The sequence below is a fragment of the Propithecus coquereli genome, unplaced genomic scaffold (assembly GCF_000956105.1).
Source record: "Propithecus coquereli isolate 6110/MARCELLA unplaced genomic scaffold, Pcoq_1.0 Scaffold440, whole genome shotgun sequence".
NCBI lineage: Eukaryota > Metazoa > Chordata > Mammalia > Primates > Indriidae > Propithecus > Propithecus coquereli.
Genome location: NW_012150175.1, coordinates 1,615,959 through 1,639,917, shown reverse-complemented (window position 1 = coordinate 1,639,917; position 23,959 = coordinate 1,615,959). Strand labels below are relative to the sequence as shown.

Sequence of the window (23,959 nt, the reverse complement as noted above, 5' to 3'; positions counted from 1 at the left end):
TTCCATGACTTTGTGTAGAGATGAGAGTTTCTATTGGGGTTGATTTCTGTTTTTATTCCACTGTGATCTGAGAAGATGCATGGTATGATTTCTATTTTTTTTAATTTTTTGAGACATGCTTTGTGTCCCAGAATATGGTCAATCTTAGAGAATGTCCCATGCACATTTTCTTTATCCACTCATCTGTTGATGGGCACTTTGGTTGATTCCACATCTTTGTAATTGTGAATTGTGCTGCAATAAACATTTGAGTTCAGCTGTCTTTTTGATAAAATGACTTCTTTTCCTTTGGGTAAATACCCAGGAGTGGGATTGCTGGATCAAATGATAGGTCTACTTTTTGTTCTTTGAGGAATCTCCATGCTGTTTTCCATAGAGGTTATACTAGTTTACATTTCCACCAGTGGTGTATAAGCATTCTCTTTTCACTGCATCTGCATCAACATCTATTGTTTTTTGACTTTTTAATAATGGTCATTCTCACAGGGGTAAGGTGATATCTCATTGCAGTTTTAATTTGCATTTCCCTGATAATTAGTGATGTTGTGCATTTTTTTCATATGTTTGTTGGCCATTTGTCTATCTTCTTTTCAAAAAACTTCTATTCATGTATTTTATCTACTTTTTCATGGTGGTGCTTTTTTCTTGTTGATTTGCTTAAGTTCTTTGTAGATTCTGGATATTAGTCCTTTGTCAGATGTATAGTTTGTGAATATTTTCTCCCATTCTGTAGGTTATTGTATTTGTTTTGTGCTGCTATAAAGGAATGCCTGAGGCTGGGTAATTTATAAAGAAAAGAGGTTTATTTGGCTTATAGTTCTGCAGACTGTACAAGAAGCATCACGCCAGCATCTGCTTCTGGTGAGGGCTTCAGGGAGCTTCTAATCAAGGCAGAAGGCAAAGGGGAAGCAGGTGTGTCACGTGGTGAGAGGAGGTGGTGCCAGGCTCTTCTAAACAACCAGCTCTTATGTGAAGTCAGAAAGCAAGAACTCACTCATTAACACGGGGAGGGCACCAAGCCATTCATGAGGGATCCCACCCTCATGACCTAAACACCTCCCACCAGGTCCCACATTCAAACTGGGGATCAAATTTCAACAGGACATTGGGAAGAGCCAAACATCCAAACCATATCAGTTGTCTATTTATGCCGTTGATTATTTCCTTTGCTGTGCAGACACTTTTAAAAGTTCCATTTATTTATTTTGTTGTTGCTGTATTTTTTTTCTGTTCACTTATATTTATTACACACCCATTGAATGTGTGGCACAGCCCCACACTCTGGCCAGAGACCCCCAGGTGGAGGTCTCCCCACATTTGTGGAGTTCCAGGCCCCAGGACTGCTTATACAGCTCTTAATTTTATAAATTTATTTTCAATTAAAAATGTAATATATGCCAAGTGAAAGAAATCAGTCTGAAAAGGCTGTATGATTCCAATAATATGATATTCTGGAAAAGGCAAAAGTAGGTAGACCACAGAGATTTTTAGGGCAATGATACTGTTTTGTATGATATTGTAATGGTGGATACCTGTAATACATGGCAATTGTATCAAAATTTGGAAACAATACTAAAAGTATTACTCTTAATTCCAACCCCTACTATTAACATGTAACTGAACAGCCTTTCCAATTTTTTACTACCCATGCTTAAGATGTATACATTTTACACAATTAAGATCACCCTTGACATTTTGTAATCTGCATTTTCCACTTAATGTATCTTGAGCATTTTCATAAGCGAGTGCCATCCTTAGGCTTTATCTACATCTTTTTCCCTCTGCACACTGAGGGGCTTGTAAATAGCTGAAACTCTGATCCAGGTAGGTGTGACAGGCAGCAGTGAAATAGCAGGATCCCTCAACTCGAGGGAGAGGGAGAGAAGATGAGAGCAGACTTCAGGAGACCCAGAGAAGCAAGTGCTGTGTGAAGTCAGTGCTGGACGCCTGGCTTCTGAGAGCCTCAGATCACAGGCTTGGACCCGAGGGGCAGGGAGGGAGGGGACAATCTCAGGTTCTCTCCTGTGCCTTCAAATCCAGTCCCTCTCCAGATCATTCTCTGAAACAGTGTTTTCTAGAGTATAAAGTTTATCCATATCTGCCTATTAAAAATTCAGATTGCAGAGCCCTAAGCCATACCAATGGAATACAGATTCTGCGTGGGGCCCAGAAATCTGCATTTCAACAAAATTCCTATGACTGGTGACTCTTATGCACACCAAAGGTTAAGAACCATTTAAAAAGGATTAGGACAGGTTTATGTCCTTCTAGACCAGGCTTAATTGCAAAGAGCAAAAGAGAAAACTTTCCAACCTCCAGAGTATCTTCCCACCTGTCCACTATTGCCTGAAATCTCTTTAACAACAAATCTTGCTATTTACTCCATTAATGTGAGGCCGCAGGCTTACCCAGACACTCTCCCCAGGAAAGGAAACACACTGGCCAGAGTTTCAGTCAATGCTGTGATGTCTGTTTTCAGCCGGAGAAGCGAGCAGAAGGAATCAGCCGTGCTTGCTGATGGCCAGGTGTTTACCTTCACCTGGGCTCAGCAGCACAAGTCAGGCATACAGATGCTTCTTCTCTGTTTGCCTTCGGTTCCCAGGTAGCCTAGCCCCAGAGCAGGTACTCAACCCCAGGAGCTAAACGCATGCAGCCCAGCCTTCTTCAATGACTATTTTCTGAGTTAAAGTTAAGACTTTACATCAATGGGCAATCTTTATACATCTTCTCCTTCCTGGAAGAAAAGTTAGGTTGGAGAAGTGATCTTGACTTAGGCTGCAGATTAGAATCACTTAGGGAACTTTTAATAATCCTGATACCCAGGCCTCACCCTAGACCATTTAAACCAGAATCATTGGCTCTCAGGTGAGTCCAGCATGCAGCCAAGGTTGAGAACTGCTGACAGTGTTATCAGGATAGGAGGTCTTGGTATCTCCCCCGGGGAAGATCCTCTGGCCAAGAGAGCATAAGGAGCCATAGATGCTTACAGACCTTCAGAAAGGTATCTGTAGGCTGAGAACAGCCCCAGGCATGTAGAGGGATGGAACAAGTCCAGGAAGGAAGGGGTTGACAGACAATGAGCTCTACTGGGGCCCAGGTGGCATGGGGAGGGCAGCTGCACAGCTGTTTCTAACCAGAAAACATATATTTTGGCCAGATCACTAGAGTTGTCCCAGAAATTTCATATTTTACAAAATACCTTTCAGACACTTTTTATTAAATATGGGAGATGATTTAACAGATGGCATCATCTGCAAGAAGTATACTTTTTAAAGTTTAGTAGAAAAAATAAGAGGATCAGAAAGCATCTTGCTTTCCTTTAGCTCCTTAGCGCACTCACAGAGAACCATGAAAAGGCAGGTTTTAGTGTATTCTTTTCACTTCTGTTTTTCCAGAAAAGCTAGAAATGTAAAGCAATGGTAATCAGAGAAAATCCATGCTTAATCTGGATTTAGAAACAGATTAAGGGTCTTGAATGAAAACGAAGCTTTCTTCTTCCTTCTTCACCCCCACATCTTAATCTCAGGTCCAGTTCTTGAGTTTCCTCCTTTCTGTATGCACAGGGCTGCTCCTCCTCTGTGAGCCAGGAGCAAAGCCTAAGCTCTCCCCTTCATGCCAGGAAAAGGTAGCAGCTGGCAGTGTAGCCCTCCAACCCGTGCTGTGAGGGTTTGTTAGGGCCTTTTTCAGCTGTTTCTAAAACCCAGATTTCAACAGACCACCCCCTCCTCAAGGATCTGCAGCAGCTCCCCAGTGTCTACTGAACCAAGCCTCAGTGTTCAAATCTTGGCTGAGTTAACCAGTCTTACCCTGAGCTCCTGCAAGAACCCCTGAGGGCTGCTGGCTCAGTCCTTTGATTTATCCACATATACCTGAGCATCCTTAGAACATCGTTCTGATAACAATCCCCTACATATCTGCAACCTATGTTTCTGAGATCAATTTGGAGTAGAAATCTCTCTAATGTTTTCCTTGGTGTACATATAAGCAAAGAATACATCTATTAACTACTTTATACTATAAGTAGATAGTAAAATTTTTTTAATTTAAATTTTAAATACATTTACATTTTTTACATTTAAAAAATTTTAATGAATATCACTAGGTTTGCTGATTCTTTTGCTCAGCGGTCCCCAACATTTTTGGCACCAGGGACCATTTTCATGGAAGACAATTTTTCCATGGACTTTGAGGGGGATGGTTTCGGGATGATTCAAGCACATTACATTTATTGTGCACTTTATTTCTATTATTATTACACTGTAATATATAATGAAATGATTACATAACTCACCATAGGTTGGGGATCCCTGCTTTAGCTGACTTCCTCTTTTCTCAGGTGTTTAAATTATTTAATATTATTGACTCTGGATCTCTTTTTAAAATGCTACTCATCATTTTTTATAGTATTTTAAAATTTTGTTATTATATTTTAATACCAGTATATTATAAAAAATCTAAAAGTGCCAATAGGAAAAAGAAAAAGAAGAAAACAGAGCCTATAATTTGGTGTCTTTGGATCTTCAGGCTTGAAATTTCTGAGCTTTCTCTGACCTCGTTCTCTCTCTGAGTCTTCACCTCCCATCATCAGTTATGTCAAAACAGTGAGGAACAGCAGCCAGGTATCGGGAACAGCAAGTGCAAAGGCTCAGAGGTGAAATCGTCTAGGATGTGTGGGATCTAGTGAGAAGCTGAGAATGGCAGAAAAATCATGATATTAAACTTTACGGGGGAGCCCTCAAAATCAATAAGTAGAGATAAATAATATGTAATTTAATATAGAATAAAACAAAAAAAGTCTTTGTTTTATTCCACAAACATTCAGCAAATGCACATTGAGCAAGGCAGGATATAGAGTTGAACTGAACACAAATCCTGTCCTTTGGGAGTGCAGGAAAGTGGCCCCTCCACCACCGTCTTACATGACAAAAACCTTCTGGCCTATGTGAAGCCAGAGAACAGATGTAGACAGACTGAAGGATTCTCTGAGTCATACGAAATATCTTCTTTTTAGGTAATTTCTGTCTTAAAGCTGAAGTCTTTCCCACCAACCTATTACTTTGAAACAGAAAGCCACTTTTTCAGTGATTGTTCTACTATTTGCATGCAGTGGAGCTCCTATGACAGCTTCCCTCCTTCACTCTTTCCAAAGCCTGGTCCAGTCCTGGCCCCGACTGCCTCATGCCCACTTCCTCCAATCTGGTCTTCCTGTGACATTATCGGTGTTATATTTAGATTTGCAAATTCAGCACTCAAGGCCGCTTCCTTCTGGAAAGCAAGCCCACAGTGGAGCTGGCACAGAAGCTTTGACAGTCCCTTCTGTGGTCTGACAACCTGAGCAAGACCCCCAAGGTTGAGTGAGTGGTCCCCATCCCTCATTTCACGGACACCGATACTGAGGCCAAAGAGATCACGATGCTTGTCTCAGACTACACAGCTTTGAATCCGAACTCCTAATTCTGCCTGTAATTAAGGTAGCCACAGAAATTTGGAAGTGAGAGAGACTTAAAATTCTGGGTCAACCTCCCCTTGTACCAAGGGAGGAGATTAAATTCCAGGGAAATTTTGTGATGGCCCTAACGTTAATGTAGTTGAGGTCTCCCTGAGCTCTTTCAATCATTCCCATTCTTTCCCTCTCCATACGTGGCTAGAGCCTCCTGCTGGAGGAGAAGCTTCTCCATGGCAGGGAGGTGTCTTCCACCTTCTTACGCCACAGCCAGAGCCATGACTACAGTACAAGCCCAATAAGCCACTATTGAGAGACTGCATCATCCATGCCAGTGGTCAGACTCAGAAATTCAACAGCAACAATAGTAAAAGCCGGCGTTTATTAAGCACGTACTATGTGCCAAGCGCTTTGTGTGCATTATCTCATTTAGTCCTCACAAGCACCCTGGGAGGTAGGTTCCATTATTATCCTGTTTTTAAAATTGTAACAATAAACATAAAATTTACCATCTTAACCATGTTTAAGTGTACAGTCCAGCAGTGTTCATTATTATGAATAAGTATATCCACATTGTTGTGGTTATCCCCATTTTCATAGATGAGATAATTTGGTGCAGAGGGGTTAAGTAATTTGCCCCAGGTCCTACAGATAATAAACGACAGAGCTGGGATTTGAAATCAGGTCTGATTCCAGAGCTCGTGCTCTTGACCCCCTCTGGATGTTACTTACTGACTTGTTTCAACGTGGCCCCTCACCAGGGCAGGTGACTGACTTCCCCACGTGCCTCTCTGGGAACCTTCCTCTCTGTCCCTGGAGATGGCATCCAATTCCTCTATTAGCACAGTGATCTTTGATGGGGACACATGTGCGTCCACCCTTGTCTTGCTATTGGTCCCAGGGTCAGACTTTTCGCTAGATGTGGGCTCTTAAGGTCTGTTTCAGTCTGTAGGGAAGGACAGGTGGCAGGAGATGGGGAGAGAGAGGGCTGTGCACACAGCAAGCAGGAGGGCATGTGGTAGGAGCTCTTTGGGGGCTAGAACATGCTCTGAAGTAGGGTGGCTGAACAGAGCAGCTGGAGGGAGACCAGCACCATATTCCCATGCATCCTTCTCCACACCCTAGTCAGAAAGGCCACCTGAGGGTCCTGGAGAGGAGGGACCTTATCCCCTTACACATGAGCATCTTGCTGCCAGAGTTGTTTCTTACCAACCACCTAGTAACCATAGGAAGTAATTTGCAAGTTTCTCCAGACAGCTCACACCCTACCATTTCTGTCCTTCCTTCTTTTTTTTTCCTACCAAGATCTGCAAATACTTTGTGGTAGTCTTTGGCATGTCTGCAGTGCCGAGCAGGGTCGTAAGCAGACAGAAATTGGGCTGACTTGGCACAATTAGAAGTAGGGATGATTCCACTAATATTCGGTATCCTTTAGAGAATCTTGGTGGGATTTACGCTATTGAGGCAGCGGGGCATGGCACACGCCACCCTGAGACTGATGAGATGGCAAAGAAAGGATGCTAAAAACTTCTTAGAAGATTTGCCACTTCATGTGACAGCAGCAATTGTCACGGCTTTCCCCCTCCTTGACTTTAGAGGGAGAGCCCTTGGGGCCTCATCTAGAGATAACAGCACTGTCCTCTCCTTTAGCACGCGGGACGCTTGCTTGTCCTTGCCTGTACCACCCCACCTGGCAGAAAGGGGTTGGGTAAAGGGAAACTTCTTCATAAAACTACATAAAAGCAGGTTGCAAAACCTGAAAGAGTTAAAGGAGGCTCCTGTACCCAGAGATGACTCTTGGGTTTGTCGCTTAGTCCTGTACAGTGTTTTACTCTGACGTGCTCATTGTTCTTATGAGGTGCTGACAGCTGAAATGTTGGTAAGTTCACAGCCTGTCCTCTACCAGCGTGCAAATTGCCATGTGAGACAAAGGCGTCTCAAACCGAACCAGCTGCCAATAAGTCTGTACAACCAAGTGACCAATAAGTAATTCTAATCCTGTTTCAGAAAATTCTCAAAATATAATTCTATGTCATTCTAGACAATGAATGGTTTTAAGAACATGAGTGTCCTTTTAAAAATTAATGAGAAAAAGAATCTTGGCTGTGTCTGCATGGCATGATATATATAGTCTTGTCACCTACTTGTCCAGGCTTCAATTTCTGCAGCTGAAAGCAAAGATATTTTCAGGATAAAGAGTGATTTTGACAGGCGGTATTTCCCATATACTGAAAAAGTTTGACCCAGTTAAACTCTTCCTCATGGGCTCTGAGTAAAAGAAGATATTAGGAATATCTTGTGTGTAAAAGTGGGGGTGAAAGGAAGCACGGTAATTCTTTGAAAGCATCTAGAAATGTCTGTCAATAATACACTTAAAGAAAAACTTTGAAACAGTATCTAATTGGTCAAAGAAAAATATGATCACAGTCCCCAAAATACACTATTTTATGGTAAATATGGGAAATAGTTTATTGGTTTTATTGTAGTAGAATACACATAATGTAAAATTCACCGTTTCACCCATTTCGAACTGTACAACTCAGTGCCATCTAGTAAATCTACAATAGTGTGCAACCACTGTCACTATCTAGTTCTACAACATTTTCATTGCCCCAAAAGGAAACCCCAAACCCATAAAGCAGTCATTAGCAATTTTAAAGCAGTTTTTTTTTTCAATTTACTTTTGAGGTATTTACACAAACAGCTTTTGTTTTAATTATGTTAAGAGGTTGTTAACAGCCTTTGCCCTAAGAAGTAGCATCGGGTATACGAGGCCCAATCATCTGGGACTGGCTTGGCAACTGCAGTGATCTTTCGGTGTGGAAATGATATGAAGTCAGAAGTCTTTCCTCTGAGAAAAGAGAGTGTGGACCCTGAACAGTCTGTAAAGACCATTTAAAAGCCAACATAATCAGATATATGTAGAGAGTTCACTTTTCCAGTGACTTTGTATTACATTTGCCATTTTATTTTTTGGAGAGTATATTTCTCATATTTGCATTTGATTCTTTGGTAGTTATTTACACTAAAACAAAATTACTCTTTCCTTCCTGGTTTGTCCAGTATTGAGTATGGACATTAATATGCTTTTTATGCTTAAAAAATGATTCTTCATCCCACAGCTTTTTCTACTTTGAACCAAGTAAAGTTGTAAATTGAGGGGGGTGGGAAACAGAACAAGGAAGGGCATTTCACTCTGTTTTTGAGCTCCAACTCTCTAATCCTCTATTCTAAGCACCCTTGGTCACAGCCTCCTCCTGGGGAACTCTGTCTAGTTAGGTGTGGTCTTCCATCTCTGACCTTACCCTTGCTCTTATTGCCATGTTCCTGAACAAAGTTCCATTTATTCAGTTCACAACCGGTAACTCAACCCCCTCTATGTGGGGTAGAAGAGGAGAGCTCTCTGCCCCCTGGGTCTGAGCTGTCCATCAGATAAATGAGTCCTGCTTGGGTGCTAGTGACAGATGATGGCTCAGTGGTGGACTTTTTAACACTTGCTGATGCTTACTTTTGAACCAGAGCATTGAGATACTACTTTATCCCACATGGATTCCTCTCTAACAATACAGTTTGGGGCACCAGGGAGACCCAGAGCAGGAGATATTTTTGGAAAGGGGACATTCCCTGAGCTATTCTTATTCTCCATTACACATATTTACTGTTATAATACCCCTGTTATATGTTGTATATTATTATTCCCATTTTCCAGATGAAAAAACTGAGGCTAAAAATGCTTAAGTGAACTTCTCAAAGACCATGAGCTAGTAAATCAGAGTATGCAAACCAAGTCTGCCTGATTCTCAAGTTCATATTTTTTTCCAATACCACAAAAACACCTTTCAAGGGCAACTCTTAAAATACCACATTGCTGCTGTATGGTTGGTCTGTATATGAGACCAGCTCTTCTCTTTATAATTATAACACTCTCAGGTTACATGGACTGTTCTGGGAGCAGTCTTTGAAAAACATACAGCAATATGATACCAAACATGCCTGAATCAGTGTGCAGTTCAAGTTTGGACCTGGAAACATGAAATAGTCTGAAATACTGACAGCATGAATTCTAAAGGGATTCATTAGGGTTTATGACTAGTAAGTTGGCTGCATTTTAGTTTAAAAAGATGTCTAGGAAACGCATAGAACACAGACTAAGCTAGAATGCCATATCGGCCAGTAAATGATGCAGGAAAATAGTAGAAAAGGAGAGGGTGAGAAAAAGACATTCTATAATAAAGACACCTGCACTCGAATGTTTATAGCAGCACAATTCACAATTGCAAAGATGTGGAAACAACCCAAGTGCCCAATACATGAGCGGATTAGTAAAATGTGGTATATGTATACCATGGAGTTCTACTCAGCCATAAAAACAATGGTGAGCTAATAACTCTTGTGTTATCCTGCATGGTGCTGGAGCCCATTCTCCTAAGTACCACAAGAATGGAAAAGCAAGCACTGCATGTACTCACCATCAAATTGGTACTAATTGATCAACACTTATGTGCACACATTGTAGTAACGTTCATCGGGTGTCAGGCAGGTGGGAGGGGGAGGAGGCGTGGGTATAGTCACAACCAGTGGGTGTGACATCACTGTCTGGGGGATGGGCACACTTATAGCGCTGATTCAGGCAGTACAAAAGCAATTTATGTGACCAAAGCATTTGTACCCTCGTAATATTCTGAAATTTAAAAACAAATGCTGATACAAAGAAAAAGGAGGGAGTGGTCTACTTTTCCTCCTTACTCACAGGCAAACAGAGGTGTCACTGTAGAGTTGGCTCTGCTGGTGTGAGCTCCCAACAGGTGACTTCACCTCTTTGGGCCTCAGCTTTCTTACCTGAAAATTAAAGGGGCTGGAGAGGTGGCTTCTCAGTCCTTGCAAGGTAAACCTCTATGCTTCTCTACTGATGCCCGTGTCTCCGCACATTGCGGGGGAAGCAGGCGCGGCTGGTGTCCTCATGGAACCGGTGACCAGCATGGGCTACATAATTTCTGGGGCCCAGTGTAAAATGCAAATGCAGGGATCCTTGGCCCAAACTATTAAGAATTGCAGGACTGCAACAGCAGAGCATTAAACCAAGTACAGATTGTTCTGAGCACAGGACCTTGTGTGACTGTATGGCCACATGCCCAGGAAGCTCAGGGGCCTGTGCTGATGTTCCCGGTGCTGTGTGAAGGGACGAAGTCTGGATGGTAGGTCTGGGGGCCCAGCCAGCCTGGGAGGCAGGGGTGCTCCTCAGGCAATGAGATCTCTCCTCAGGAAAGGGACCACCAGAGAAGTGTGGCTCCTCAAGGGGACGCTGCAGGTCCCTTCAGCCAGCTTCCTTGCTTTGCTTTTGAAATAAGCATTGAAACAGCCATGCTGGGCTGAGGAAAATGGCCTGTTTGGGGGCCTAGATCATAGTGCTGCAAAAAGGTTGTGAAAACATCAGAGTAAAACATAAGCCTTTGGTGTAGCTGCTGGTGGACTTGCTTTCAGAAGGGAGGCTAAGACGGGACAGATAGGAGAAGGGGGTTATGGGGAAGCTCTTTGGGGAGCAGACAGCAGTCGGTTGTGGACAGAGCATGGGAAGGAAGAAGGTGGAGAGGGGAGATAAGGTTGGACACTGAGAGATGGAGCACTGGGGATGGGAAGACAGATGAGTCCACAGTAAGGAGCCTCGACACACAGCCAAGAGGTGTAACCCCCGGGAGAGGGTCTCCACTGCTGGTTTCCAACATCAGCCCCGCACGAGACCTGCCTCCCTACAGCAGTGCCGGGGAACCCTGAGGTCATGTGGGGCCTAGAGGACAGCATCACGCTTCAGGGTTCCCCTCTCCCTTCATCTGGAGGCAGGGACTTGGGTGGGGCTGGAATTCCACCCAGTCAGCAGGTGGGGCCCATTTCTGGAGCAACAGGTGAATCATCTTCTTAATCCCTCAGCATGTGCTTGGTCCCTCGGAGTCTAGGAAGCCCAGCAAAAACGTAGAATGAGAAAACTAAGGCTGTCCATGAGAGCTTAAACATCAACACCCGACAGAGCAAACAGGGAAGCACCGTCACCTTCAAGAAGCCGAATGGCCCCAGGGGGACCTGATGGAACGTCATCACAGATCCTGGGACACAAGGTATCCGAAGGGAGGCAGTGGCAGCACCTCTCTGACTGCTGTCCTGCAGAGATGGAGTATGGCTAAGTGGGCTTCAAAGGTTTCCTTGGCAAGGCTGTATCTATAGTGGGCACAGCACCGCAGCCCCAACAACTTGGAGGCAGGATTTAGGGTCATGCAAGAGCCTTGGACATCTGACATTACAACAGACAGCGGCCCCACACAGCCTGATCCCTCACGCAGACCTCCTCTCACTGTTCCTAATATGTGTAAGAGGATCAGACAGACTGTTCCTGAGGTCCAGATATGATCAAACCCAATTCAAAGAGTCTTTTCAGAGAAAAGGAGAGGAAATATAGGATTAATTCATAATAGAGCTGGAACAAAGTCTTAAGGAAAAAGATTGAACCCTCAAAACCCACCCATCAGCTTCAAAAAAATATATACACACTGGCCACAGGGAGACAAGACAAGAAAGGGTAAATCCTGCTCCAGAAACTACCCCGGCTGTTGGAAGAATTATGCCAAATACATGCCTCACAGACGCTGCCACAGAATTTTCATATATGACTCAGAAGACATTAAAGAATGGACAAATACATTTCTTCTCTCCTCCACCCCTTTCTTTGTCTTCTATTCAGTGTCCTCAGGCAGTGATCTCCCTAGGGACCTCAGAGTAGCACATTCAGCTCCAGGGAAAGCACAATGTGTCCATCTCTGTCTGGAATTTGGCTATTAGATCAGACGCACAATCCCTTGGACTTCTTAATAGCTGTATTATCACACAATGTGATTTTCATCCCCACCTTAAGGGTTTCCACACAAGGTTCGCCCAGTCTACTTGCAGAGGTAAAAACAAACTATTCCAAGATGACCTGATATCTGGAAATCTTTTCCTGCTCTCATTTCTCTACACAGGACAGAAAACCTTATACCTCAATGGTGCATGTAGTTCATGGAATCTAGTTTTGTTTGACACTAAAAATTTTTTAAGAACCAACTCATTGAAATACAGGCCCAAGGACCTCTCGCCTCTCCTCTTGGAAACCCCTCACCTAAACCACCTTAGAGGGACATCAATGTGATGGGAGCAAAGTCCACACCAACTGCAAAGACACATATTGTATATTCTAAACTTTAAATACATATTGTCACTATAAGCACATACAGATGAATATGTGCTTCTTGTTCTAGAGAGAATTTATCCCAGTTGGTCTGAATCAGGGTTTCTCAACAGCAGCACTATTGACATTTTGGGCCAGAAGGTTCTTCCTTTGTCATGGGGACTGCCCTGTGATGTTTAGTAGCATCCCTCGTCTCTATCTACTAGGTGTCAGTAACACCCCCCTCAAATCGTGACAACCAAATGTTCCCCGGGGAGCAAAATCGTCCCTGGTGGAGAACCACTGATCTAAAAGATCTAGCTATGTCTTGTGGGGAGTCCGGGAAGGATACTTCTATGGGGTTTATTAAAAAGCTGAAGAAAGCCATCCAGTGTTTCAGTTGCCCTATAAGAAAGCTATCATTGAATCTCTTTTTTTCTTGCACGTGTTCTTTAACAGGCCCAGATTTCTTGATGTCATTACAGGAGGGCAAAAGTAAGGTCCTCTCTGAAAATGAATTAGAATACTGAATTGTTCACAGAACAGATGGGGTTAGTTATTTGTGGGGGGAAAACCAAGAGATTGTCTGTAAATATGTGCCTAAAGTGTTTGGTACCAGCCCAGTTCCCTCCAATCCAGTGACCTAGGAGGCAGGGCTGGAATAGAATTGTGCTCAGTTCTTGGAACGTAATTATTGTATCATAGTCTATTTGGAGACAGGTTGTGTGAAGAGGAAGGAGTTGTTTGGCCATGGTACCCAAGCAATCATGGGATCCAGGAGAGAGGGTGCCTCGGACATGTGGACTCTGGTTTAGGGTTTTCCTGGCATAGCTATGCCCAGAGTGGATGGGAGAGTTGCCTGGAGTTTTCTTAACTGATGACCCTAAAGTCCACTCTCACTAAGGAAGTTTCTGGCAATGTGGCTCCCATGTAGCTTGCCCATGGGGAGAAAGAGTCCTTATGCAGCTGCTCTGGGTATTCCATCCATTGGTGTGACACAAGATGGCCCAGTTGAGCGGATTCTCGGCTGATATGCTGCAGGTGGGCAGTGCAAGAGAATGGGAAACCAGGCTGCCTGGGAGGTCTGTCTTATCTCCACCACTGGGTGCTGGGCCTCCCGTTTGTAGCTCCTGGCTCTGCTTGCCACTCCAGTTAAAGGGAGTTGGATCCACTAATATGAGGAGGAAGAGAGACAGCAAATGACAACTTATAATGGGTGGGTTGAGGTACTGGTGGTTGTGTTTACTTTTTATTTACTTGTTATATTGAAAAAGTGATAAATAGTGTTCTGGGTACTTCAGCCCATGTTGTCTCACTTGGTTTTCACATAAGCCTGTGAGGAAGGCATCTCTTGTTTCATTTGAAAGTTGAGAAAACCAAGGCATAGAGAAGTAGGATGACTTCAAGATTCATAGCTACTAACTGGTAATTGGAATCAGTCCCTTTGGGTTCCAATTGCATTGTTCTTCTAAATATATCAAGGATACTTCCTCAGGGTCATGGGATAAAATGGCAGTCTTAGAGAATGTAACATATGTCAAACATGGTCTCTGTGCTTCTGAGACCAGCTCTGAGAGGGACTTTGGGAATTGTCCTCATTTTGTAGAGGAATTTGGACCAGACAAACATAGGAAAGATGAAGATGGTGTGGCAGAAAGGGAAAGAAAAAGGCCCGTGTGCAAGGGCCATAAAGATAAGGCTACAGGTGTGGCCAGTGAGTGGGTATGAGTGGAGGCGCAGAGAGAAGGGTGAGTCAGAGTAGGGGTGGTGATGATACCATCGCCTGAAACAGGGAGGGCCAGCGAGGGAGCTGGTGGTGAAAGGCGAAAAGGAGGTGAATTCGCTTCTGAAGATCTGAACTTGAAAATTTAAGGAATTGGAAACTCCGTCTGAAAATTCCAAGACCTGAGAAGAGAAGGCCTATCCCAGAATCTGTCCAACAAGATCTCAGAGAGAGAGCTCCAGCAGGGAGACCCAGACACCCACGGCAGGGCTCTGTCACTCTCAACAGTTTTATCAGTCACTTCAATGAAGGCAGAGAGGGGATGTTTGTCACATCTGCAGTCCATGCAAAGCTAAATGCCACAGATGTCAAAATCGATAGACCAAATAATCAAAATAATCAGAAGGAAGAAATGAAACTAATACGACACTTATCAGGGATCAATGTAATCCTCTGTGTATGTTCAGAAAATCCATTGCACAACTATAGAAGTAAAAAGAATAACAACAGTAATAATAATAATGATAATAATATTATTATTATTTAAAAATATTTTTAAAATCCAATAATTACTATGTGCCAAGAACTCCAGGTGTCAGTTGCTTCACAAAACAATTTATTTAACCCTTACAGTAGCCCTACCACATCGGTAGTATTATTATTGCCTTTATCTGTACAGGTGAAGAAACAGGGACCAGGGAGGTTAAGTAAACTTGCCCAAAATCACACAAATCTTGCTTTGTCTGACTGAAAAATACCATACTCTTTAATAAAATAAGAACTGGGGAGAACCGATTTGACCACACTTGTATCAAAGACCTTTTCTGGTTGTAAAAATAAGTGGATATGTGTTTGTGTATGCCATAAAGAAAAATGCACAAGCACAGATGTTGAGTCCATTAGGAGGTTATTAAAATTTGTAAATTTCCATTTCAAATTAGTTTCACCCACTTGAATATTTTCAATATGATTCAGGATGGTAAATTTTGAAAAATTCATCTAGAAATGTATGAAATTTTTATGATCATAGGAATGTTTACTGTGGAGGGATTGAGAGCCCAGGTCTCAGTGGGGTTTGTGATGGCATCATTACCTTATAAAATTAAGGGAATTCATGGCTAAAATCAACTAAAGAACCCAAGAGTCTATGAACTCCTGCTAATAGAGAAGCCTACGTCCTTCAGTGTCTCTATGGGAGGAAAAGGTGAGACCCTGTGCTCACACATCTCCGTATCACACGCGACTTAGCCACTTCACTTGTCTCAATTCTTCTGCTGCAGGAACTTTCCAGGTGTTTACCCATCCCCAGCTGTGCCCATCTGGGAACCTTCCCCTTCCCCTTCATTTTGAGAACTTCGTGTCTCCTTCCAGTCCTGCCTGCCCCCCTTGCCTTGGCTGACTGGGGTTTTCCTCTCCTCCTGGTCATTCCTGCTGCCTCCATTCTCACTCCAGCCCTGGGAATAGACTCCCTGGATCATCCCTTTCAGCCCCCTTGATGGACACTCACTGCCTTTCTATTTTTGTGGCTAAAAATTTGAGCAAATTCTCATAGAAGCTTTGATAAGCCTAAGTGCGTAAACATAACCCTCCACTTACACTGTCATCTGGTGCCAAATAATTGCTAGCCTTCTGAATTGGTGTTACCCAGTCAGGACAGAGGATACAACTCACAGGGGGCAAGAATTTCACCTGTGGATTCCTCACCATCCCATCTAACTACAGGAAAGGTTTAAGATGGTGCTTTGAGGCCATTGTGTTTACAATTTCATTTCTTTGAAAAGTTCCACGTCGACAGTGTATGTTTTAGCAAAACAGGCCAATTCTGTAAAGACAACGGAGTAACCAAGTGGAAAAAAAAGTTACTTTAAGCAGATGAGTGTAGTGTATGATTATCCACAGTATAATTTTGGTTTTCTATCCTATAATCTATGGTCATATATTGCCTATCAACTGCTCTGTGATCAAGCTGGACTTTGTCCCAAAGGGAGGGATCATAAAATGATTTAAGTTCTATTGCTTTTGTTTAATCCCTGGATTCCCTGAAAGGGGTTCTAAGGTTCTGCTGAGCTCTAAACTGTGGAATATGTCTGAAAAGAACATTTGGAACCCTCTTACCATTTGAGAGAGGCCCTGATATTGTGCCTTGTTAGTTTCTTTGCCACATCTTTCCTCTCTCTCCCTCCCTTTCCCTTGTCACTGCTGTGCCCACAATCCAGGCCTACAACTCCAGATGCTCGGGTTCCTTAAGTGCCCATCCCCGCCAGTATCCCTGCCTCCAGTTCCCCTCCCCCTCCCATACATCCTGCCTAGCTCCTTTAAACTAGGGGTGTGACACCTCTAACAGCACAACCTGTTCTCCAACTCCCTACGGTTAGCGCTGCCATTTGCAGTCTGGCCCCGCCCAGTGATGAGTCCAACCTTACCAGGACCTTCTGGGCCCAAATGCCCCACTCTATAGCCTCTGTTGGGCAGAAAACCCTCCTCGCCATCCTCCAAGTGGACTGTACTGTGCCCAGCTCCGAGCGCCAGCTTCTCTATTTCCTCCTTCCCAGCACATAATACTTTTCCTCCAATTCTACAACTACTTTTACCTTCTCCACAGAACCTCTTCCATCTTCCCCAATTCTCTTCTTATACACATTCAGCCACTTACGGCTCCTATTGTTTCACCCCTGTCCCCCATGAGGGTCTAGCAACTTGAGACCAAGGGCAAGACTGAAGTGCCTTCTTGTGGCTGTTGGTGCTGACCCTGCAGCAGCATTCAGCATCCTGCCTTGGAAATGGCTGGCAGCCGCCAATGCTGCCTGCTGATGCTGGACCAGTTGTTGGTTTCAATTACCTTTCATCGGCACATACTAGGTGTAAGACCTGCATTCTAACTGTGATGGGCCATCCGTCTGCCCATTCCAGACTTTCTCTTAAATGTTGTCCTGAAAACTCCAATTCTCTAGCTCCTTGTTATTTGTGATTGCTTATCTGCTACATGTTGCATAGTAATCCCACAAAAACTTGAAGTGCCAATATGAGTTGGAATATAAAACACTCCCTGAACATTTAAAAGTTCCAATCTCCAACAGCCACGATGCAGTTACAATGAGGCAAAAAGAAGACCTTCAAAAGCAAAATCTGGGAAGTTGTCTTGTCATAGCTCCTTGACTCATGCCCCTTGAGCCGCTTAGAGTTTATTCTAAGTGGCTTTTTATAGATAATTGTCACACTGGCGTGAGGGCATTGGGAAGACAGATCTAACACCCCCAATACACTTGTAATATCCTCACAAAGTGAATGGGACAGTAAAACTGCGATGAACATGAATGACGACAGCTATCCTTAAAATTAAATAGTAACCTGCAATGAAATGAGTGAGAACTCAGTTTAGACAAATCCTTTCCTAGAAAAATTTGTTGCATTCAGACTCTGAAAGCAGTCCTTTAGCAGAATCTAAGTCCTTGGCGTTTCTGTGTTATTGTCTCTCCAGAACTTTACACTTTATTGTAAACGCCAGCTACAGCAAGGCCAACTTGTTCCTACACATTTCTCCGAAAACAGCCCACTTCCCTATAGCAATCGCCACCCACTGGGAACTAGCGAAGATCTCCAGGATTTCAGTGTTTCTAAGATGCAGGAAGAGCATTGCAAGGGGAAAAAAGGAGACACAGAAGGTTAAGTATTGAAAAGGGAAAATCTTACCTCAGCTTCTGACTGGCAGGGACAGTTATTTTATTAAGCTTGTCCATTCCGTTTGGTGATTGTCAGAGACTGTCCGGTGGTACGTCAGCAGTTCCTGGCCCTGCTGGGGAACAGCATGGCAAGCCTGTGGTCTCAAGGGTTCTGGCCACTCGAGTCTGATTTCTGAGAGTGCAGGCTACTGGCAAACACTGCTGCGCCAGGGAGAAGTAAAACTTGCCTGAGCACATAGTCAAGTTTCATGTTTCTATGTAATCATGTGATCCGGGTAGCCAGCCAGCTTGGCGATTACTCCACGTTGTGTAAACTTTAATAGTGAAACCTATTGGGCATGCAAATTTGTTTCCAGCTGCTTTCTTTTATAATCAGATTTGTGACCAGGTTTGGACAAGTTTCTGGCTGGTCACTACTTCCTGTTTGTCCCAAATACCTACAGTCCCTGTTTTCAGCAGGTGTCGTGCTGTCACTGCTAACTTCCTGGGCTCAAGGAAAAGCAGAAGAATCAATTCCATCTGAATATCTCCTGGAGACTTTCTGCTCATTTGCATAAAGTCATGGATAAGCTTTTTCCACTTATAGAACCATTATATAAAATGGCATTTTTGTACTGTTTCTCCCCCCACCCCCACATGTTTTAAAATAAATAAGAGGGTGGCAGAGACATAGTGGTAACAGTTTACTCAGAGAGTTAGAGTCTCTCTTTTCCTGGGGCTCTATGTGAAATAGGATGGGCAATTCTCTGTCCAAGGTCATTTGGGGGTAGAAATGGTTGACCTGGGAAAGGGAGATGCTCTCCATCAGAAGATGTACAGCCTCCTTACTGGCTGGTAGAGTCAGGAGTTACCCTGTTGATAGCCAGATGCTTTCAAACAAAACCAGGATGTACCCAAAAGTCAGCCGAGAACAAACCTATCAACTTCCCAACGATGCAATTCTGACATCAGGACATTCTGAAGCCCGCCCTAAAAGCACAGTGCTACTCTTCTCCCTGTCTTTGTTCCCACCTGCCCTCATCCACTGCTCACTTCATCCCCTCATCAGACCCTGTGACACGCCGGACACAGGGCATGTCAAGCACAGACAGGTTGGGAGAGGCCAGGAGGAGGGCACCATACCTGCAGGAGCTGAACCCATCCGGAGAGCTCTACTTCCCTCCTGGAAGACTTTACATTTCCTTCAACCTGATCTGAAAAACGCTGATTTCTCTGTCATTTACAGAGCAGAAGACAGTTTAGGGTCAGGGAGGAAGAAAATGAGAGGACTGCTCCTTTTGTACCTGCACATACTTCCCTGCAGCCAGCGGGGACCAGATCTCTCCTGGGTTGGAAGAACACAAAGGGACAAAGCAGAGGGCTCCCAGTTACCTCTCCTGTCACAGACCCAAGGCTGGCTGAAGACAGAGGGGGAAAGAGGAGACAGGGGAGGAGGAGGGAGAGAAGGGGCAGCAGCAACAATGGCAGAAGTGGAAACTGTAGGTGGATTTCCTCTTTCCTGAGCCTTTTCTGTGTACAAACGGAGGCTCTGTATTTCTCCAGGTAACCTTGATTACTGACATTCATGTACCACCTCTGAATTTCGGGTTTGACCAGATGTTCAGGCGCAACCTCTTCAGAGCTGTTGAAGGGTGGGGCTCTTGTGCTTGGCCAGGCCCACAAGACAGCGGACAGTCTTGTACCAGAGCAATGCTAGTGCCAGCCCCCCTCATTATTTATTTTCCCCAATCTAGCAGCTCAACTCTTTTTGCAGTGTGTCCTGAAGGAGCCCAAGACCCCTCTCCCTCCTTTCCCTCCTCTCTCATAGTTCCTAACTGAAAGAAACAGGTAGACCAGCGTGGTAAAGGCACATACAATGTCACCAAAGATCAGAAAATTCAGGCTGTGCTGAGTGCAACAATAATAGCTCATTCTTTTTGAATTACTGTAAGTGCACCCCATTGGCCACTTGACTTTTCTCTCTACCGACAACTCGGCTGAGCACCTGGGCTGACAAATTCTTATTTCCCCAGAGAAAAAGGCAGGGGGCAAGGGTTACACTTCTGCTTTTTCTTTTTACAGCCACTTGTCTTTCTTCTTTTTACTGTATTTAGTCTGACATGATGAAAGCGAGAGACTGCTTTTCCAGACTGGACTTTGGGCCCCATGTGGTGTGTAGCGTGACAGCCTAACGTTCTAGGCCAGCCGTGACCGCTCTGCAGCTATAACTGGCTCACCAAGAAGGCAATGCAAGGATGGCAGCTGATGACACCAAGTCTTAGCTGATGACTTGTAAAAGGAATGAGACCACACAAATGGTTCCACAGCACACACAGAACAACATACCATGATACGCGTTCAAGCTCCATCTACATGGCACAGTGGACATGGAAATTAATTAATCACTACATTAACAGATGAGAAATGGACAATCCCAACCTTAGAGAAAATGTGGAATGCCTGTACACTGCTGATAAGATTATAAGGTGCAATCACTTGGGAAACAGTTTGGCGTTATCTCGGAAATTTGATGACATGCATACCTGTGACCCAGCACAGGTCATAGATGTGGCTAAGCATTCCTTACCATGTGTATCAAGGTCATGTGCTAGAATTTTCATTAAAGCACTATTTCTAATAGGGGTAAAAAAACCAGCCCTGGAAATAACTCAATTGTTCATCAACAGGAAAATGAATAAATTACTTATGGCACATTCACACAATGGAATACTATTCATCAATGAATATGAGTGGACTCTAATTGCATCAGCATGGATAAATAAAAATAGTGTGAGCAATAAAGCAAGCTAAGGAAGCTTATGCACCATGATTCCATTTATATTAAGGTTAAAGACGTGTAAAACTAAATCCTGTATTACTTAGGATGCATACACATATGGTAAAACCCAGGAAATGGCAAATGTAAAATCCAGGTGAATGGTTACCAGGGAGCGGGATTGGAGTGAAGGGGCGCAGAGGACTTCCAAGCAATGGTAGTATCCTATTTCTTAAGTTGAGTGATGTGTATAAATGTTCATTTTATTGTTATTCTTTGTATATTACACATATTGTAGGCATTAAATATTAACAAAAAAATTTTTTTAAAGATCTGATCTAGAATTATGGGGCAAAACCAAGACAGTATACCTACATCTAAGTCCACTCTGTGAGCTCATGGGGCTTGAGAACAAGAAGGCAAATTATACCAGAGCTTGGGGATGAGACCTAACCTGTCCTGGTTTCTCTGGGGCTCTTTTCCTTGCATCTGTGGATGACAACTATGACAACATGCTTACTTAGTGCTTTCTGTATTTCCTGGACTATGAGGACATTCACTTTACATGTGAAGAAACTGATTCTTTGAGAGGTTGAGTGACTGGTCCAAAGTTGCACCACTCGTCAATGGAAGTGCTGGGATTCAAACCCCAGTCTGTTTCCACAGCCTCAGCTGCTAATGGTGGGGCTCTGCCATTGCAAGAGAGATCTGTGATTTGGTTCTGCAGAGAGCCCTGCCCTTGAGTCAAGGTACCAACTTAACCATGACCTTGGGCAAGTCTCTTGGTCTCCCTGACCTCAATTTCTTACCTTTAGAGGACAGGAGAAGGGATTCAAGGAGGACGCAGGCTGCTCTGACTTGGAATCTGGACATTGCCAGTGTGCACAGAAATGGATCAGCACCAGTGGAAACATTCTCACAGTTTCCAGAAGAGGAGTCTCTGATTCTTTTTATTAGACTGCTTCCCAAGAGGGGCTGGGTGGCTGTGGCAGTTTATAGGGCCTTGCACAGAGTCCAGGTCCTCACTGAGACTGGATCAGCTACAGTTCACCCTACCTGCTCTGCCATCCACCTGCTGATGGCTTTTTCCCTGCCGGGGCCAGTTTGGGCAAACTGCCAAAAGAAATAGGCAAGGTGTGACGTTGGTACCATGCAGAGCTGTAACCTACTTCCGTGATGTTCAGCCTCACAGCAACTCTATGGGGAAGTGCTATGACCATTCCAATTTTATGATGTGAAGACTGAGCCTCCAGAGGGCCACAAAACTTAGTCTTCCTGACCCCTGAGCTAGGGCCTTTAGCCCCCTAACCGTTTGCTCTCTTTTCCTTTCTTGGGCATGGGTTTTGGGGGTGTATCCTGCAGCAACAGCAGCCCTGGCAGCTTTCTGACACACGCACGCCACAGGAGCAGGAATTGCTGTTGGTCAGACCCACACTGGCTTTTCTCAGCGAGGGCCAGTTGAAAGCTCAGAGGGAAGAAGGTTTGGGAGGAAGCCCAGGAGCCCGGGTAAGTGGAGCAAACAGCAGATGAGGCCAGGGAAAGGCAAGACAGAAAAGGAAGTGTGGCCGATGCTGCTAGTGGTTTGTTTGTTCTCCTTTGTGGGGAGGAAAGCAGGAAAGGAGAAAGAAGGAAGAGAAGACATCTGTGGCCCAAGAGAAGGGGCAAAGGCCTCCCTTTCTGTGAGACACATCAGTTCACTATTTCATCAGTTTAGTAAACTCGACATTCTGTACATCAAATTGGCCTGGAGTGAGGCATTCATTTTATTAGGAGAATGGCTCAGGCAAAAACAGCCTTTACTCATTGCATCAGTCCAAGCCGCTGCCAACAAGAACATTACAATAGCCTGATGCTGGGATGGACAACTCCTGGCCTAGGTGTCGGTTTCACCTCTTCCCTTGCCTTCAGTCCTCGGAGCCAATCTGCCAACAAGATTCTCCTCTGAAACATTTCTGCCTTTATCCCATTCCCACTGCAGCTGAGGCACTCACCTGGATCACTGATCAGCCTCTTGTTACTTCTCTTTAGCTAGATCCACCCCGCCTTCCTACCCCCAGTTCATGCTTACCTGCTGCTAACCGTTCCTAAGGATGCCAGAGGCTTTTTCTTTCTTCTAGAACCAAGTATGAACATCATTCATGCCTCTCTGTGACCAACTCTCCCTGGTGATCCATCTTATTCCTCACTAATTGGCAGCAGGTGAGCATTCTTCTGCTCAGATGGGTCATCAAACATCCCTTTCTCCTCCTGATCACTGTCTCTGACCACTACTCAGAAACAGCCACCCAGAAACAGAGTGGTAAACAGAGTGGTATCTCTGGTAAAGAGATACATGGGATCCAGGCAATCAGGAGGCCAGATAGTTCCCATCGGTCAGGCCATCGCAAGGCCGGGGAGCAGGCAAGGGTGGCAAGGCAGAGGTCTCTGTCCAAGGAACGGGTGCATCCAAGATGTGGAGAGCCAAGATAAGGCTCATGGCCTCCAAGAGTGGAGGGGCTGTCTGCCAGGGGCCTCGGCAGCAGATGCTGCAGCTGCTGATTATCACTTTCTGTTACCTTTTATCTCATGAAGCTTGACCAGTCTCCTCGTCTTCCCACCCAGGCGGTCCATCTGGATTCAAAGGGTCCCCAGACAAAAGCAGACTCGAGGAAATGTCTCATGTTCTTGAAGATGTTCATTATCTCTAATTTAATATACAAGTTTAATGTGATCCCAATAAAAATAGCAATGGGATCCTCCCCCTCCTCCCATGCCAGATCTGGACAAGTTGATTCTAAAGTTTCTGTATAAAAGGAAACAAGCAAGAATAGCCAAGAAAGCCTTGAAAAAGAAGATTGAGGGAATGGAAAGGGACTAGCCCTCCCAGATATTAAAGTATGTTATGAGGCCTCTCTAATAAAAACAGCATGGTATTGTTGCATGACCAATGGAACTAATAGAAAATGCATAAATAAATTGAAGATTATAAAGTTATTAAGTATATTATGAATGTGGCATACCTAATGGGAGAGATAGGGGCTTTTTATTTATAATAATAATAAATGGCAATTGCAAAGCCATTAGGAAAAAGATAAAACTTAGATTCATACCTCAAACCATTTGCCAGAGGAAATTCCCAATGGATCAGAAATCAAAACATAAAAAATGCAAGGCCAGCAGGCCAGAT

The 23,959-nt window shown here is 44.1% G+C and overlaps 1 protein-coding gene across 1 annotated transcript in view; it reads right to left on the bottom strand.

Annotated features, from left to right (window-relative positions):
- BLNK (B-cell linker) overlaps positions 1-18,095 on the bottom strand; it is a 96,612-nt gene extending 78,517 nt beyond the window's left edge. Inside the window, exon 1 of the mRNA XM_012654453.1 lies at positions 18,049-18,095. Coding sequence (XP_012509907.1) covers positions 18,049-18,095 — 47 coding nt within the window. The remainder of the gene's footprint in view (positions 1-18,048) is intronic.
- Positions 18,096-23,959: the final 5,864 nt, after the last annotated feature.